This window comes from Aythya ferina (genome assembly GCF_964211825.1).
Source record: "Aythya ferina genome assembly, chromosome: 9".
Classification (NCBI taxonomy): Eukaryota; Metazoa; Chordata; class Aves; order Anseriformes; family Anatidae; genus Aythya; species Aythya ferina.
The window spans coordinates 11,177,444-11,193,476 of record NC_140305.1 but is presented as its reverse complement, the minus strand read 5'-3'; the positions used below and the strand labels follow the sequence as shown (position 1 = coordinate 11,193,476).

General features: G+C 42.3%; 1 protein-coding gene and 1 long non-coding RNA gene across 5 annotated transcripts in view; one reads left to right on the top strand and one right to left on the bottom strand.

The window, feature by feature from the left end:
• LOC311441578 overlaps positions 1-13,234 on the bottom strand; it is a 36,715-nt gene extending 23,481 nt beyond the window's left edge. For all 3 annotated transcript variants that reach the window (XR_014696082.1, XR_014696083.1, XR_014696084.1), the window contains exons 1-3: positions 13,055-13,234; positions 5,266-5,412; positions 3,253-3,477 (exon numbers count right to left, since the gene is read on the bottom strand). This is a non-coding gene — a long non-coding RNA (uncharacterized lncRNA). The remainder of the gene's footprint in view (positions 1-3,252; positions 3,478-5,265; positions 5,413-13,054) is intronic.
• The window catches only part of MYO7B (myosin VIIB), a 50,148-nt gene that overhangs the window by 18,771 nt on the left and 15,344 nt on the right, over positions 1-16,033 (top strand). For both annotated transcript variants that reach the window (XM_084529854.1, XM_084529853.1), the window contains exons 17-34: positions 50-202; positions 731-829; positions 1,370-1,464; positions 3,034-3,118; positions 4,131-4,280; positions 5,133-5,312; positions 6,068-6,277; positions 7,128-7,292; positions 7,571-7,651; positions 8,201-8,328; positions 9,819-9,945; positions 11,147-11,266; positions 12,108-12,281; positions 13,175-13,402; positions 13,829-13,996; positions 14,561-14,678; positions 14,769-14,895; positions 15,645-15,814. In XM_084529854.1, the coding sequence (XP_084385980.1) occupies positions 50-202; positions 731-829; positions 1,370-1,464; positions 3,034-3,118; positions 4,131-4,280; positions 5,133-5,312; positions 6,068-6,277; positions 7,128-7,292; positions 7,571-7,651; positions 8,201-8,328; positions 9,819-9,945; positions 11,147-11,266; positions 12,108-12,281; positions 13,175-13,402; positions 13,829-13,996; positions 14,561-14,678; positions 14,769-14,895; positions 15,645-15,814 (2,578 nt within the window). The remainder of the gene's footprint in view (positions 1-49; positions 203-730; positions 830-1,369; positions 1,465-3,033; positions 3,119-4,130; positions 4,281-5,132; positions 5,313-6,067; positions 6,278-7,127; positions 7,293-7,570; positions 7,652-8,200; positions 8,329-9,818; positions 9,946-11,146; positions 11,267-12,107; positions 12,282-13,174; positions 13,403-13,828; positions 13,997-14,560; positions 14,679-14,768; positions 14,896-15,644; positions 15,815-16,033) is intronic.

The window sequence follows — 16,033 nt, the reverse complement described above, 5'->3', positions numbered from 1 at the left end:
ACAGCTCTTTTTTGTACTAAGCCTCATCTTTGTCTGCTTTCTCTTCCAGTTATTTGACCGGGAGCTGTGTATTAAACAGCTGCGATATTCAGGGATGATGGAGACCATTCAGATCAGGAAAGCTGGCTACCCAATTCGCTACACCTTTGAGGAGTTCTTTGACAGATACAGAGTTCTCCTGCCATGGTCTGTTCAACAACAGGTGTGTTAGCACAAACTGGACTTAAGGCTAATCTAACTTTTCCTTATGAAGCTATAGTCTTTCCCATGGTAGAAAGTTCTTGGATTACTGCTGGCACAGCTCAGACAGCTGTCATCACAGTAACTGTAAATTACAAAAAACTCTAAATACTTACATGCTCAATTGGACCTTAGTTGAAACAACAGAGGTGCTTTTAACTCCTGGAGTTGCTCCACATAGACATCCCAGGCACAGTGGCATATCTACTGCCCTCAGATATTTCATTTTCTGTAATCACACACTTCTGAGGTCACTGACGTGCTTCCAGGCAATTTAACTCTGGAATGCTTCACCAAACACTAATGTTCCTCTATTTCTTGACCATTTGAGCCAAACCACTTTCATTCATTATCCTGTCAGGCCAGAGGTCTGTCAGACCTCCTCTATTTGTATTCCTTGCCCTACAAAATGCAAGGCAGTAGATCCTTACATAGTACCACCACTGTGTGTCCAACCAAACCCTAATATAATGATGCTTTTGCACATCAGCTGAAGAATGATGCTCGACAGTGCTGTATCGGCATCTCTGAAGCAGTGCTGGGCAAGGATGAGAGCTGGCAAGCTGGAGAGACCAAGATTTTCCTTAAAGTAAGTAAAAGGACAGTTTATTACCTCTTCCCCTGAAAAACTGAGCATTTCACAGTTAAGCCTGACTTGTCAATGTAAGAGTGGTGAACCAGAAGGACAGGGTTCTCCTATAAACTCTCTCTTGAATCTGAGACCAGATCTGTGTTCCTGAAGACCATGTAATTTGATGGACACAAGCTTAGTGTAAGAGGGGCTGATCCTTTTCCTGTGCTCCAGTGGTGCAGCTGAAACAGCACAGAGCAATGTATTGTACTGCTCAAGCCTGGAGCACAATGGATACCAACACACTGTCCCAGGGGAAGTCCTTGCCCTATGCAAGGTAAAAGCAGTCTTTTCCTAGACAGACTCTGTGCTTGTTTATTGCTATAGCTAGACATGGTGTGGCCAGATAGTGACAACTCTTCCTACTGCAGTTCCACAAACACATTTTAATCCCAGTTTGCACTATGTCATGCTGATTCTGTGTCTTTTTCAGACCATGTGTCCAGTTTTCAGAAGTTGCGTCTATTCAGCTGGCATATCAATGTTTTCTTTTAACAGGATCACCATGACACAGTATTGGAGTTGCAACGACAACAAATACTCACAGATAAGGTTCTTCTTATCCAGAAGGTGATGAGAGGATTCAAGGACAGGTCAGTGATCTCACAAAATGGGATTTGCTTTGGTTTCTAGTGAGGTTTTAATATCCTAAGTGAAGCATTCCTGAGTATTAAATGTATCAATTCATACCTTCTGCTACCTCTCAATTCAATGCTCATCATGTAACAGTGCATCTATGCAGACTTTACACAAAGATTTGTTCTATCTGTACTATCAGTTTATTATCATGATGCTTTTCAAAATGCAGGACTGCTGCACATGCAATTTGTATGTAGGGGAAGGACTAGAAGTAGGATTTGCACTTAATCTTTACAGCAAACGGCAGAGATAGGTATCTGGAAAGCAGGAAGTCTGCATGGAATGTAGGATCTTCTATTTTAGAATGCTTCTTTGATACAAGACATAGGTAGAAAAGAATAGGAACGATAGAAAATTAACTAGTCCTTCTCCTTGACAAAGATGCACAATTCTAGTTTAGTTTGAAATATCTTCAGAACTAAAATTTAGTGACTGTCAGATAAATTGCCACCCTTGCTAAAATGCTTTACATCATGATTTTTTTTCATTAATTTTGTATTGTCCAGCCAGAACCATAATATAAGACTAACTCCTGGTTTGGTTTAGAAAATGTTCCTGACAGTGGTGAAGCAATAACTATAACACAGGACACAAATGCCAATAAAATTCTCCCTTTTTGTCCAACTCTGCCTGTTATCTAAAAGAGTATTGCCCCTCTCTAAAAAACTCACCTGACTTATTTTTAGACTATCAGAGCTATGTGCAAGCTTTGACAACCACTGTGTGACAGCTTTTACCATACAAAGTTCTTGCTCAGATGTGCTCCTAGCCTTGGCAGTTAGGACATTGGGAAGCAGTGGTCATTAGATGGGAGAGTTATCCCTGCTTTATGTAAAGGCTTTTTCAGCTCTTACAGAACTCTCCTACTACAGCAATGAATTTGGTCTGCAGTTGCTATGAATATTTTTGCAGCATTAAAGGGCAAAGCCAGCTCAGACATAAAAAGGTGGATTAGTAACACTTTTGTCTCATGCTTTCTACTAACAAATGGATAGCAAACCAAATACGAAAGCTCTCACTCTGAGAGCTCAACTGATTGATTCATGGTGCTGCTTCACTAGCAGGATGAGCTGAGCCTGGGTGAAACTGGCCAAGGCCCTTGTCCTGAAAAGGTCAGGCAAAACAGCCTCTTCTGGCATTTGCATCAGCATGGAGAAGGTGTAAGCAGAGAAAATGCTTTGAGAAAGGATAATTTTGATGCACATGATACAAAAGTTTCTGACCAGACTAACCTTTGTGCTGCAACATAATACTTTTATTGGGCTAATTGGAAGCAAGAAGAACAGCCCTTGCTGTGCTTCAAGCTTGCTCTAGCAAGCTACTAGTATCTGAGCTAGTAAGTTTAACAACAGTTTTCCTGATATTAGCATTCTTAGATAGCAGTCAAGCCTGAGATCAGAGTCTAGAAATCCCATAAACATTAAAAAACAAATAAACAAAAAAAAAAATACCACCCTTATTCTTATCATATGAAGCAGCAGAAATAATGTACTGCTTGTCACCTCACCTGTCTGTTTGCTTAGGAAGCAGTTTCTGAAACAGAGGAAGTCTGCTGTAGCCATTCAGGCAGCCTGGCGAGGCTACTGCTGCCGGAAGAATTTCAGAATGGTAAGTGTATATATAAGTGTGTGTGTGTGTATTTATACACTGTGCTTTGTAACATTGAGTGAAGTGATTGAATGAAGATATTCACAAATGAAAAGGGAAGAGGCAGAATGTCAGGGTATAAAGAAGGGACTTACCAGGTCCACGGAGGACTCTGGGGCATCTCAGGGCTTGCTGAACTCGTGACATTTCTGCATTCCGGTGAAACAGTAACACAACTAACCTCTGGCAGGCCTGGCTGCAGCAAGCTGGCACCCAAGTGCTCCAACACTTCTAGTCAGGAGTCCAGGGCTAGCATTTGTGCATCACTACCAAGCTGTGAGCAAAGGATCTTCCACAACTGTTACAGGAAAGCTGGGAATCTGTAATAGAAAAAAAAATCATTGTATCAATCTCTAAAAATTAATAAGCTGAACTTCTACAGATGGTGGCTTTTGTGGTTAAGGAAAGCTACATCGTATTGGAGGTGCCCACATATTGTGTATTTGTATGGGAGAGATTGCTATTACTATGTAAGAGAACATCCCATTTGTGAGGAGTGAGAGGAGAAACTGCCAATTTCAGTGAGAAACATTTTCTATTCTGCATCAAAGTAACACAATTCCTATCTGAAGAACCAGGGTGTTGTCCTGCACTTGGCCCTGTCCTTTTCTGCTGCTTCTCTCAGTATTAAGTATCTCTCCAAAGTCCATGCTGCCTTTTTTTCTTTTTTTCCCCAATATACTTAGTTTCATTTCTACTCTCTTCTTTCCCTTGTCAAAATCTCAGGCTGACACTGCCTGAAGCCACTCCATAGAAAAGCTCCTCAAAAGAACTCTATCTCATCTAGTTTCAAAAGCGTATCACTGGAAGAAGAAATTAAAGCATTCTTTTATAGATGGCAGTAACCCATGAATCCCTTCCAGTGGCTTTATCCAATTACTGAATTTTGTTATCTTCTATTCATCCCAACTTAACCCCAGTCTCACTTGCTTTGAACACCAATCACTTTTTTTTTCTTCCCCACCTCCTACAGATTATGCTGGGTTTTGGGCGCCTGCAGGCCCTCTACCGGAGCCGTCAGCTTGCCAAACAGTATGAAACAACCCGGGCTCGTGTCATCAAGTTTCAAGCTGCATGCCGTGGTTATCTAACACGTCAAAAAATAGTAAAGTGGAAGAAAGCGGTATGTCTTATACAGGCACAATGCAAGGGGCGTGTTTGCTTGCCAAACTTTGCAAAGGATGAAGAGGGAGGTATGCGTATCTGTCCAGATACCTCATGAATATCATGTTGTTTCTATGAGGTTCTGAGAGTCAATGACCAACAAGCGTTGCCATTGGATAGCACTGAATATGGATATTAATTTTGGAATATTTTATTTTGAGGTATAAAAAACAGAGTTTTAAAAGAAGCTACCAGGTTTGAAGAGGTAGGCATGTCAACTAAGGAACACTGAACGCTACGTAGTTTGTCTGACAAGATGGCTTGCCCAGTTTACATGTGGACTTGCTCAAAGGCCTGAATACTGCTATATTTTAGAGAATAGTAAGACGCAGACAGAGTTGTAAACTTACTTGTAAGGATGATTTAGAAATGGGACAAGGTAAACACATGCACATTTCTGTTTGCAATATGACCTGGCACTTTAGCCAAGCATGCACAATGCTATTACAGCCTCCTGACACAAAACGTTTTAATATTTTAAATAACGTGTATTATTTTTCTACTATTAGGAATACTTTGTTTTTCCTAAAGTGATTTATTTTTTCTTTTAGTGATACAGTTCTTCAAAATTGTGCGTTATTACTAATAGACCAGCAGTCTATTGGGACAGCTGTAAGAGCAAAGCCCTGTTGATGAGATATGTCTTTGTGACTACTTAGCACAAGCAACATTTGCCCTCACATTCCAGCATTGCACTAGCAGAGCTGGACCTCACTGTCATAGCACCTTTGTAATTGCCTTTCATCCTTGCACCCATTCTTTCTAGCAGAATGATGTTCCAGTTATGCTTAACCAAATTCTATGTTTAAAGGAACACCTGTCTACTCTGGAAATAAACGACGAAGAAGAAAGACAAAGGAGGACAGATGTCTTTGCCAGCAGACCAGCAAATGATGAGGTTATCAGTGACCAAGAGATGGTTGACAAAATTTTTGGGTTTTTACCTTCTATGATCGGAGGCCAAGAAGGACAGGCTCCCCTGGGCTTTGAGGTATGGAGCTGCAGAGTGGTAATGGGTCATGTTCATTCCCTGTGTAAATCCATCAGCTTTCTTGGAATTTCATCAGTGGTCAATTCTGTTTAATGGACTTCTGTACAGTGGAAGATACACCCAAATTAGTCATCCAGACAGGAACTGCTTTCAGAGATCAGCTCCCAAAAGTTTTTGATCATGTGCAGTTTAAGAACTGTGCGTCTTCAAAAGCCACTTCATATTTGTTTCTTTCCTCCAACAGCCCCCCACCAAATAGAGCCATTCTCTCCATTTTGGCACTGACCATATGTTCTGCTGCCATTGCTCTTAGTGATTTTCCAGCTGACACAAGCTGGAAGTTTATGACCTAAATTACCCCATTTTCTGAAAAGCAAAATTTGAGATATACTAGTCCTGACAACAGTGGAGGATAGAATGGGGTAGGGAGAGCAGAATAGTCTGGATTAGCGCAGGATATGAGTAATAAAAGAGTATCTGCATTTTCCAACCATCAATGTTCTTGGCCAGCTGAAGACCAGGGCAGGAAGGCCATATAGAATAGATGCATCTCAGAACAAGCCCTGAGTCCCAGCAGTCTATTGGTATCAGCCGAAAATGGCTTTGGGTTTAACTGGAAAGCCACATTCTGGAAGACCTATGGCTAAGCAGAAAAAGAAAGAGAAGAAAGAAAAGGGAAATAAAATAAATAACATGAAATAAGAATATCAGGTTAGAGGGAAGGAAAATACACTTCTTCCTCATGTTCTGCACAGGACTTGGAAACAAAGCCCCATAAGCTGGAAGAGGTGGACCTGGACACAATTCCCATGAGTGTGGAGCTAGAAGAGGAAACAGATGGCTTGGAGGAGTACACCTTCCCCAAGTTTGCCGCTACTTATTTTCAGGGGTCATCTACACATACACACATCCGGAGACCACTGCGACACCCGCTACTTTACCATGATGATAAAGACAACGTCCTGGTATCTTGTTCCTGCGTGTCGGTGAACCTGTTCCCCCCGCCTCAGGCACAGCCCTAGGAACCAGAGTCTTTAGAGTCAAGCAAATACCCCTAAGCACTTGTATGAAAATAGTAGTTTCCATCAGCATTTTGTGGTGCTTTGCAGGCAGGCATTTCACACGGATACCTCCCCAGCACAAGGCATCTGTTCACCTTTAGTCTGCCAACAGAGAGAACAACGAGGCTTATTTTGACTTCTCCAGATACCCACTGGGGGTAAAAGTGGACCGGAGAGAGGAAAGCATCAGGGCTCACCCATCTCTTGCTAGGGTTGCTGGTCTGCGACAGAAGCGGACAGGAGGCCTGTGCACCAGATTTTCCTGTTGAACCATAGGGGGGTGGAGGAGGGGAGTTTTTCTTGATGCTAAGCAGCTTTGTAGAATGGAGGATCCTGTGCTGCAAAAACTTTGCTATTATTTGGCTTCCTAGTTCTGGGTGTCAGGCTTCTAGAAAAGCTCACTGCATTGCTGTCTATCCAGGTGGGTAAATGCAGAGTGCAGTGACAGTTTCTCTGTTCCACTCTGGCTGCGGTGCATATGCAAAGTGCCAGTAACGGGAATGGTGAGGGTTCAGCAACCACAGAGCAAATCTGATAATCCCACTAGAACTGCACCCGCTTCCTGAGAGTGTCATGAATGTTGCTCACATGTGGTATGACACGAAAATAAACTTTATGTGTAAATAGTGGGAGAGACGGGATTTTAACAGCTTGTCTGAGTAAAAGAAGAAAGTGGTCTAATCTAAAGAGGAAGAAATGGCATGAAGCCTTTAATTCTCTTGACAGTGTCTGACTCTGCTTCCTGTCACTGCAGGCTTCTCTAGTTGTTTGGGTAATTATCCTGAGATTCATGGGGGACCTGCCAGAGCCAGCAATGTTTGCCAGGAACGTCACCAAGAACAGTTCCGTGATGACACAGATATATGACACACTTGGCAGGAAAAACCAGGTCCAGTTCAAGAGCGACAGCCCAGGCATGGTAAGATGAGCTATGAGGCTATGTTTGTATTTTCATATGCTTTCCTTGGTTGCTCTGATGTTCTACCAAGACTGAGAAAAGCAAACGAACCTTTGCATGCTACAGGTCTTGAAATACCAGAAGTGCAAAAGGGCCCCTGTCAGTCCTAGGACACAGCAGCTCCTTCTGGCAAGAGAGGACAAAACAGAAACATCTCTATTTGATCATCTTTCCTTTCCTAATGAATAGTTCTTGCTGTGCATTAAAGTAATTTCCTATAATGGTACTGTGTGTTGTAGAGAGAAAGCAGAAAGGATAACAAGATTTCCAAGGGTATCTCTTCCCTGAAGCTGAAACGGTCCTCCAAGTTGACAGGGAAGGTAAGAGCTGGAAATAAATGGCTTCCCCTAAGTCTCTTTGTCTGGACCCCTGTCTGACAAATGTGTGACAGCAGCATCCTGGCTGGGAACTCATTCCCTTGCCAAGCAAGGTCAGCTGTGTTTATGGGATACCTGGTGCATTATTATCCTTCTTTTGAAATTATCCCCATGTACACTAATATCACTCATTATCTGGCAGATTCCCTTCATCCCTTCCTGCTAGAGAGTGACTCCTGAACACAGTGAACAATTTATTGTTGGGAACTGTTGCTATTACAGAACAGTTTGCCTAAAGTCCTGTGCGGAACCATGTGCTTAGGGCTGTACAAGACAGTACAATAACATTTACCTAGCCAGTAATAATAGCACTGTAATACTGCATTTTATGACTTAGTTTGTGAGGAGGGGGGAAATATGATCTGGTCCTAACCACTTCTGCACTGAGTAGGAAAAGATTTAGCCAGAAAGACTGAGAAGGAATGTCTCTCATTTCTGGGAGAGTTGCCTGGTAAGAAGGAGCACTCAGGAGTTCTGGTTGGCTTCTTTCAGGTGACAGACCAGCTGAGAAGTGGAGAAGAGGGTTTCCAGGAGGACACCTCGATCTCTGAAAGACCTATGTCTAACTTAGAAAAAGTGCACTTCATCATTGGCAATGCAATTCTGCGCCCTGCCATCAGGTAGGAAACTTGCACTTCTCCTTTCTAGGATCAGGGACCTGTTACATCAGGGAAATCCCCTTTCCTAAATCCTTGAGACATTTTCCTTATGTTGGAAATGTCCCACTTTCATCTCTGGGGGTTCCTGACTGAAAGTCCGAGCTAGACACATACAACGGAGACTCCAGGCCAAGCACCTCTTCAGCAGATGGTTCACCTTTCTCACAGTTTAGGTCAGCTGCCTCCACGTGTGGCTTTCTGAATCTCTCTTGGGTAGGTAATGGAGCAGAGCTCAGTGCTGTAACCCAATAATACATGCACGCCCTCGTATGAGGAAAAAGAAGACCTAAGAGAGAGTAAGAAATATGGGGTTTATGAACACTAGGTGTAAGACATGCTCATAACCTCAGTTTCTCAATGGCCTGTTTCTGGGCCTCTAGCAATGTACTCAAATCAAAGACTGGCTGTTTTCCTGAGCAACTCAGACACTAAACAGGGAATTCTGCTCACAAGCAACATGAGGCTGGGCATTAGCCTAAGCATGGTGTGAGGATGAGACAGTCTGGTTGTTTCTGTCTGAACCTTGTGAATTTTCTCTTCCATTTTAGCCTGTTTTAGCTTATGCAACACATTTCTGTTACAATGTGCCTAGGCAGAGGCCCTGCCTTGGCCTCAGCCATAGGTTGCATTCCTCTCTACCTCAGTGTTTTGTTTCCATCAAAATGCTCCCAGAAGCAGATCCTCATCTAGCAAAAATTGCCTTCAATCAATGTATCATAACGGCCACAGGCTATCTGCTCCCTCAGTCTGCTTTTCATCGTATGTGCTACCTGTGAGCAAAAACTTCATCCACCTTGCATCTTCCCACATCAAACTCATGAAATGTGTGTTCCAAGAGAAAACTTAAAATGAGTTTTGTTTGTATGCAGCTTTTTGCATCTGTTTCCCATACGACCTTGCTTCAGGCAACTTGCGTTTTCAGAAGCTTACTCTGAAGCACCCTTTTCTCTGTTAACTGTCTGAGGCCTCACACCATTTGCTCCAAGTTTTCTAAAAATGTAAAATTAAGAAGGATATTCCTCCCTCTCCCCCTCTTATTTCAAAATCTACATATGATATGACAAACAAGAGCCATGAGAAAAAAGCCACGTACTGTGGAGAGCTTAGAGCAAGTTTCACACAGAGTAGACAGCAAGGACATTTTGCATCTGGATAAACCAGGAGCTCGTTTTCTTGCACAGCCCCCCAGCTTATCATGGGAGGTATTCCAGCATGGAAACTGCACTTGAGCTGCATGAGTAACAAGGGGTTTCAAAGGACAGTAGGCTTATTTTGAGCCTTTTCTACCAAAGCAACAACATAGTTATTTACTGTCACACACTGCAGGTGGTATCCTAGTTAACATAGTTAAATCTAGCTCAGATCTACTTCATTATGCCAAGCTTGTAATGGAAACGTAGCCAAAGACTGTTAATCATCATTATCTGTTGCTTTCACATGTTTTATTACAGAGATGAGATTTATTGCCAGATTTGCAAACAACTATCTGAAAACAGCAACAAGAACAGCTATGCTCGAGGCTGGATACTTCTGTCACTTTGCCTTGGTTGCTTTCCTCCTTCAGAAACATTTTTGAAGGTACATTGTTCACTTCTCCTATAGCAGCTTAAATGCCTCAGCTGATCTCGTTTCTTTTGTATGGTAGTGTTTTGATACAAATAGTCATGTAAACTGTTTGGCTGCCATAGCAGTTGGCACTGTGATTTTTGCAGAAACAATCTCATCTCACATGCTTACCTCGTAATTTAAAAAAGTTATCACTGTATTCACGTTAAACTATTTTTCTTGACATGCCATACGAGTCAGATACTGTTGTTGATCCAGCCTTCATTTTAGATCTTTAATCTCCAAAGAATCTGGCAGATTTTACCCTCTCCACTCCTGCTTTTCCAGCATTTAAAACCTATCTTCAGTTACGATCCAAGTCGTTAAGTATACTCAGTAGTCCTGTGTAAAATCACCCCCTATATTTTACCAGTTCTTACCCTACATCTCCAAGCCCCATAAAATCCAATAGATTTGGATTTGGGCTCTTTCATCATTTTTAAAAATACATTAATTTCTAAATTTAGATTGATAAATCCACCTCACCACAGAAAAACAAACTGTGGCTTCAACTTGACATCGGCTTTCCTTCTAAGTATTAGAGGCATACAGAATCCATAGATATCCCTGAATCTCCAGCCTTTATTTGATACTCTTGCTCAAATGATTACTCATAAATGCTGCCAAGTGGTCACTATTTACAAAAAACAGACACAAGCCGTAGACCCACGCTTGCAATAAATACAAGTCAAGTATGTAAATACTTGCTTGGTGGTATAAATCCATGCTTATACCACATCATCCAAGGTCACTGAGCCCTACAACTCCAAAAGCTCAGTTCCTCCAATCCTTCTCTTCCATTAATCATGGACTTCAACCATTTATATTACCAGAGAACTAAATAAAACTAAGAGTAACCATAATCAGCAGCCCTAACATGCCATTAGCCCTCTTCATACAGAATGTCACAAGACCTCAGGCTCTTCAGTTGGAAACACTAACCCTTGTCTATAGCATAAGCATAGGAATAAACACTCTCAATTGCCTAGTATTTCTGGTACAGTTAAACATAATCAATAGATGTATACTGACACAAGCCTTTCTTTTCAGTCTAAAAGCTTGCAGAATGCAGGTAGCCTTCATCATTCTAATATATTCTATCAGCTAAAGAGGGTTTCTAGTGTTTTATGGCCATTAGTGTTTCCTAATTCTTTCTTATGCTCTGTGCATACAGTACCTGCTGAATTTCATCCACAAGGGGCCCTCAGGCTACGCACCATATTGTGCTGAACGTCTGAGACGTACCTATGTCAATGGAGCAAGGACTGAACCTCCAAGCTGGCTGGAACTTCAGGTAGCATCTCTTTTTGCTTAGTTATATTGAACTGTGTCATTTTATGCTGGACTGCGTTTACTAATCTGCGCAAACAGATCTTCCTAAGTCCAATAGTGGAAATGAATTGTGCAAGGGGTTTGAAGACCAACTGCCTTAGTCTGTGTAGCTTCTTAAGGTTTCTTATGGGTTTTCTAGCTGTTCCATTAACCTAAATCCACTGCAGAATGTAAGTTAGAGCTACACCACGTGATTTGCAGCGAGATACCTCCATCCACTCAGGAGCTACAGGCCAGAACCATCTACTGAGGGAAGCTCTATATATTTTTGGAAAGAACTGAGTGGGGCTTGTGCTTTTAAAATGGAGGGCAGAAGTGCATATGATACTGTTACATTGCCCACCCCCTTCCTTTAAATGTCAGCCTAAAAATTAGAAGTCACATAAGCCATAAATGAAGATGCCTGTTTAAGTTCTTCCTAAACCTGAGCGACTCCGCTGCCTAACATGCATCTTCCTGGGCAAAATGCTTGCTGCAGGCTATCTGTCCACTGATGCAGATAAGGCTGCACCTAAAAGTCAATGTGCTAAAAAGGACTCAGGAAAAGTCTATCAATCCACGCTGATATGCAATGATCAGCTCCCCTGAGCTGTGAACTTGATTCCAATGCTGTTCCAGAGAGGTTGTTTATATTTAAAACTCACTATGCATTGAAGAAACTGGGTGGGCTTTCAAGGTTTACTTAGATTGTTGACTAGGGTGTACAGAGTGCGGAGCTCTTAAATCTAAATGCCTTCTTCAGTTTCTATGGAAAAATAAGGTTTGCACGTAATTTATTTCTCTCCTTTACATCTGACTTACAGGCAACAAAGCAGAAGAAACCAGTTATGTTTAATGTCACCCTCATGAATGGCCAAAGCATCACTGTCCCTGCAGACTCTGCTTCCATTGCCAAAGAGATCTGTCAGTTCATAGCAGATAAAACCAAACTGAAGGATGTGTTTGGTTTTTCACTCTACATTGCTGTGTTTGATAAGGTAAGGTGTAGAAAACTAGAACTGGAGCTGCCTTCTCTTTTCGTGGAGTTACAGCTGCACGGAATCCCTGTGACTTCTGAAAGTATGTCTGTCCCCATCCTAGTGCTTGAATCAAATCGGTTCTGGACACCAGCTGAATACCAGGGCAGTGCAGCACTACGGTCTCCCCCAGTTCTGGGATCCCACCAACAGCTGGCTGTGCATGCAGCACTGCAGAACTACTGGAATGGGGTCAAACTAGCAGGTCTCACATACTAGGGTGCCCTGTTTAAAGGCCTATTTCCTACCTGCGCTGCTGCACAAAACCTTCTTGTCTTGTGTTACATATGGTGCTGCTGATACAGTCCCTACCACGTGGCGCGTGCATTGAAAGCCACCAGCTTTGCAGCAGGGCTGCTACTGTTAGCTCACATGATGGCATTTTAGCCTCCATTTTGTTTTGTTTTTCCCTCTCTCTCTCTTTTAACAGTAATACTGGGGAACAGATATACACAACAGGATGACATCTTGATGCTCAGAGTTAGGTACCAATTGCAAAAAAAAAAAAAAAAAAAATATTTCAGAGATGGCACGTTTGTTTAGATTACAGAAACACTTATATGCACATTTAAGGGAATATACAAGGGATAAGCAGAAGTACAAGGATACAAACAGAAGATTGCAAACCTTGCAGAGCTGTCTCATCTCATCTTCTAACTTATATTTTCCAATACCATCCCTGCACTTAAAAATACACACTTGCCAAAGTGTAACTTGCACATCCATCTGCTTACCTTTTCAGAGATTTTCGTCGTTTTTTTTTTCTGTCAGGAGACCAAGGAGGTTTGGGCTTGTTGTCCTTTGTTCAGATGCAAGGCAGATATGCCAGTAAATGCAGTGTCCCTTTCTTCTAGGTCTGGTCACTGGGTGGGGGACGAGATCATGTCCTAGATGCCATCTCTCAATGTGAGCAGCTAGCAAAGGAGAAGGGCACGCATGAACGCAATGCACCTTGGAGGCTTTACTTTAGGAAGGAAATCTTCACCCCCTGGCACAACTCCCAGGAGGATCCCATCAGCACAGATCTCATTTACCATCAAGTCATTCGTGGCATCCGGTTTGGAGAATATCGTTGTGAGAAGGTGGGTCTCCTTGTTCATCCTCCTAAAGAGATAAAACTGAACGAACATTAGAAAGCGAGAGGATGAACAAAGTTTCTAATGGCTGTGAACAACTCTTTCCGTCTAATGGACAATTCTTGTCAAGGTGATTATGCCAGCTGTCACGCTGGCAGCTGTAATAGATTTTTTTTTGTAGCTCAGTTCATGTGGCAACTGGAGGCATGTTCAGAGGAACAATTTGTGTCCCTTTGAAATATCTTTGTTAATAATGTCTTTGATGCTATGATTGTATGAAGTTAATCTCTCCTTATGCTGTATGGCTGCCAAGAGTTATCCAGAAAAAGGTGGGGGAAAAAAACAGTTCCTAAACTGCCTTCAAGGCTGAACAAAGCTAGCTGGACTTTGTGACATTTTTCTAGGCCTCTTTTAATGAATTAATTGTTTCAGGAGGAAGATTTGGTGGAGATTGGTGCAAAATATTGTTACATCCAGTTTGGAGATTCTATCCACAATGAACTTGTGCAGAAAGTGCTCCATGACTGCATCCCAGTAAAACAGCTGAAGTCCAAGCCCCTGGAAAAGTGGGTGAGCCTTATAACCTACGCACACGCTAAGGTAAGAGGTTTGTCTGGCAATTCTGGGTAACTACTCTCAAGCACCAGCTTCTGCATCTTTCATCATTTCTATTCTATTCTATTGAGGGAAGAAGGAAAAACATCTGTTTGTCTATCCCAAATAGTTAGGACTGGGAGAGAGAAGAACCTTTCCACTCATTCTTACATATAGGGCTCAACAGGGAGCCAGAACAAAGTACAGTTAAATCTCTTTTTAAGGTTATTTCCCATCTGACATTTGAGTCAGAATGGGCACTGGATGGAGAATAATTTTGGTCTGCAAATAGGTTACCTGAGTAATTTTCATGGCATCCAGAACGTGTTATACTTTTAACCCATCAGTGGGGTTTTGAGGGAAACCTGAAATCCACGTGCCCATGGGCAGTCTTAGCTGCTTGTGGCTTGGTCCCCTGGAGACTGTTCCCTATTTGAATTTCACCAGGTACTCTTGACGCCAATGATAGCAAAGGGCTGCTGGGAACCTGTGGAATGAACTTGCTCTTTATTGTCTGCAGATCATGTAACTCAGAATTTACTGAGAAAAATTTGCCTTTTTCTATTGCAGGCCCCATACACACAGGATCGTCTTTCCCGTCAGACTGTGAAAGAACAGCTTGTAGATTTTGCTCGCTTTCAGTGGCCTTTGCTTTTTTCCAGATTCTTTGAAGTCACTAAGTTTTCAGGTAATGTCTTAAGCCTAGGAGTAGAGGACAAATATAAAATCAACAGAGAAGGACTTGTATAGCATTGAGTAGTTTTCTCTGCATTTCCAGGTCCCAGCTTGCCCAAGAACCACTTCATACTTGCTGTAAATTGGAAAGGTATCTGCTTCTTGGATGAGTCAGAAAAGCAGATCCTTGATCTGACCTTCCCAGAGATAACTGGCATCCACACCAATCGGTGAGTGCTCCAGAAATACAAGATCTGAAGAAGGCAGCCCTGCCCACATTCAGAAAGGGGTCTCCATGTAGGAGGGAGGTGTACTTTCTCTGCCATCCCCCTAAGTGATTTGATCTGAGCCTGAAATGGTGGTTTAGCCTAAGTCTGGGGAAAAAAAAAAAGGACACGTTCTAGCAGCCTGTAAAGGAAATACTGAAATGGCCAAATCTTCCTGATCAGTGGAAGGACCCTGCTCAACTGGAAAGGTGTAAGGAAGCACAGATGTGTAAGACAAGAATGACCCAAATAGCATAGTTAAGCCATCAACAGCTGTACGTGTGGGGAGTTCCTATAATTCTCAAGTGTGATGGAGCCGAACAGAATAGCTGAGAGAAAAAAGGTGTAATCATTGGCTCACTCAGGGCACACATCCTTGCATAAGATCATTTAGAGCTTAGGGTCTTACATACAAAAAGAATACCTCTGCGAGGATGAAAACATATTTAATTAGTTGCCCAGTTATTCCAAAAGAAAGGTGTTCTGCTATCTAGACTGAAGCATTTTTGTACATAATATGCTGGAGTCCAAAGAACCTGAAGCATGTCAGTTCTTCAGACCTACCAAATCACGAGAAGACAAATTAGGATCTACCAATGCTCACTCTAAGGCAGTTGTCTACTACAAGGAGGTGTAGGTTCCTTGGCTGTGATTGCAGATGGCTCTGTAAGTTTTTCAGACACTCTGGTAACGAACTATTCAATAATACATAGGGCAGTGAAATCATTTGGACAGAGTTGCACTCTCATCACACTTCGTGCCGAGGAGTTTGTTCTGACATCTGTAAACAGCATTGTCATTGCTGAACTGGTGGTCATGTTTCTGGAAGGACTAAAGAAGAGATCACGATTCGCTGTGGCAATGAATGAGAAAAAACCCCAAGGTAAGCTTTAGAACTTTTCAACAGAGTAGGGAAGAAACCTTGAGAGAACCCACAGCACTTCTTTGGAAGAGCTCAGAGAAGTGGGAGAACTTGGGCAAGACTTGTTCTGCTCCAGGATGAACGCACAGTGATCAGCACAGTTATGCCAAGTGTAAGGCAATGTGATTCAAGACCTTCACTTACAGATTAGTCTACTTTCGTGTATATTTTGTTTAGATA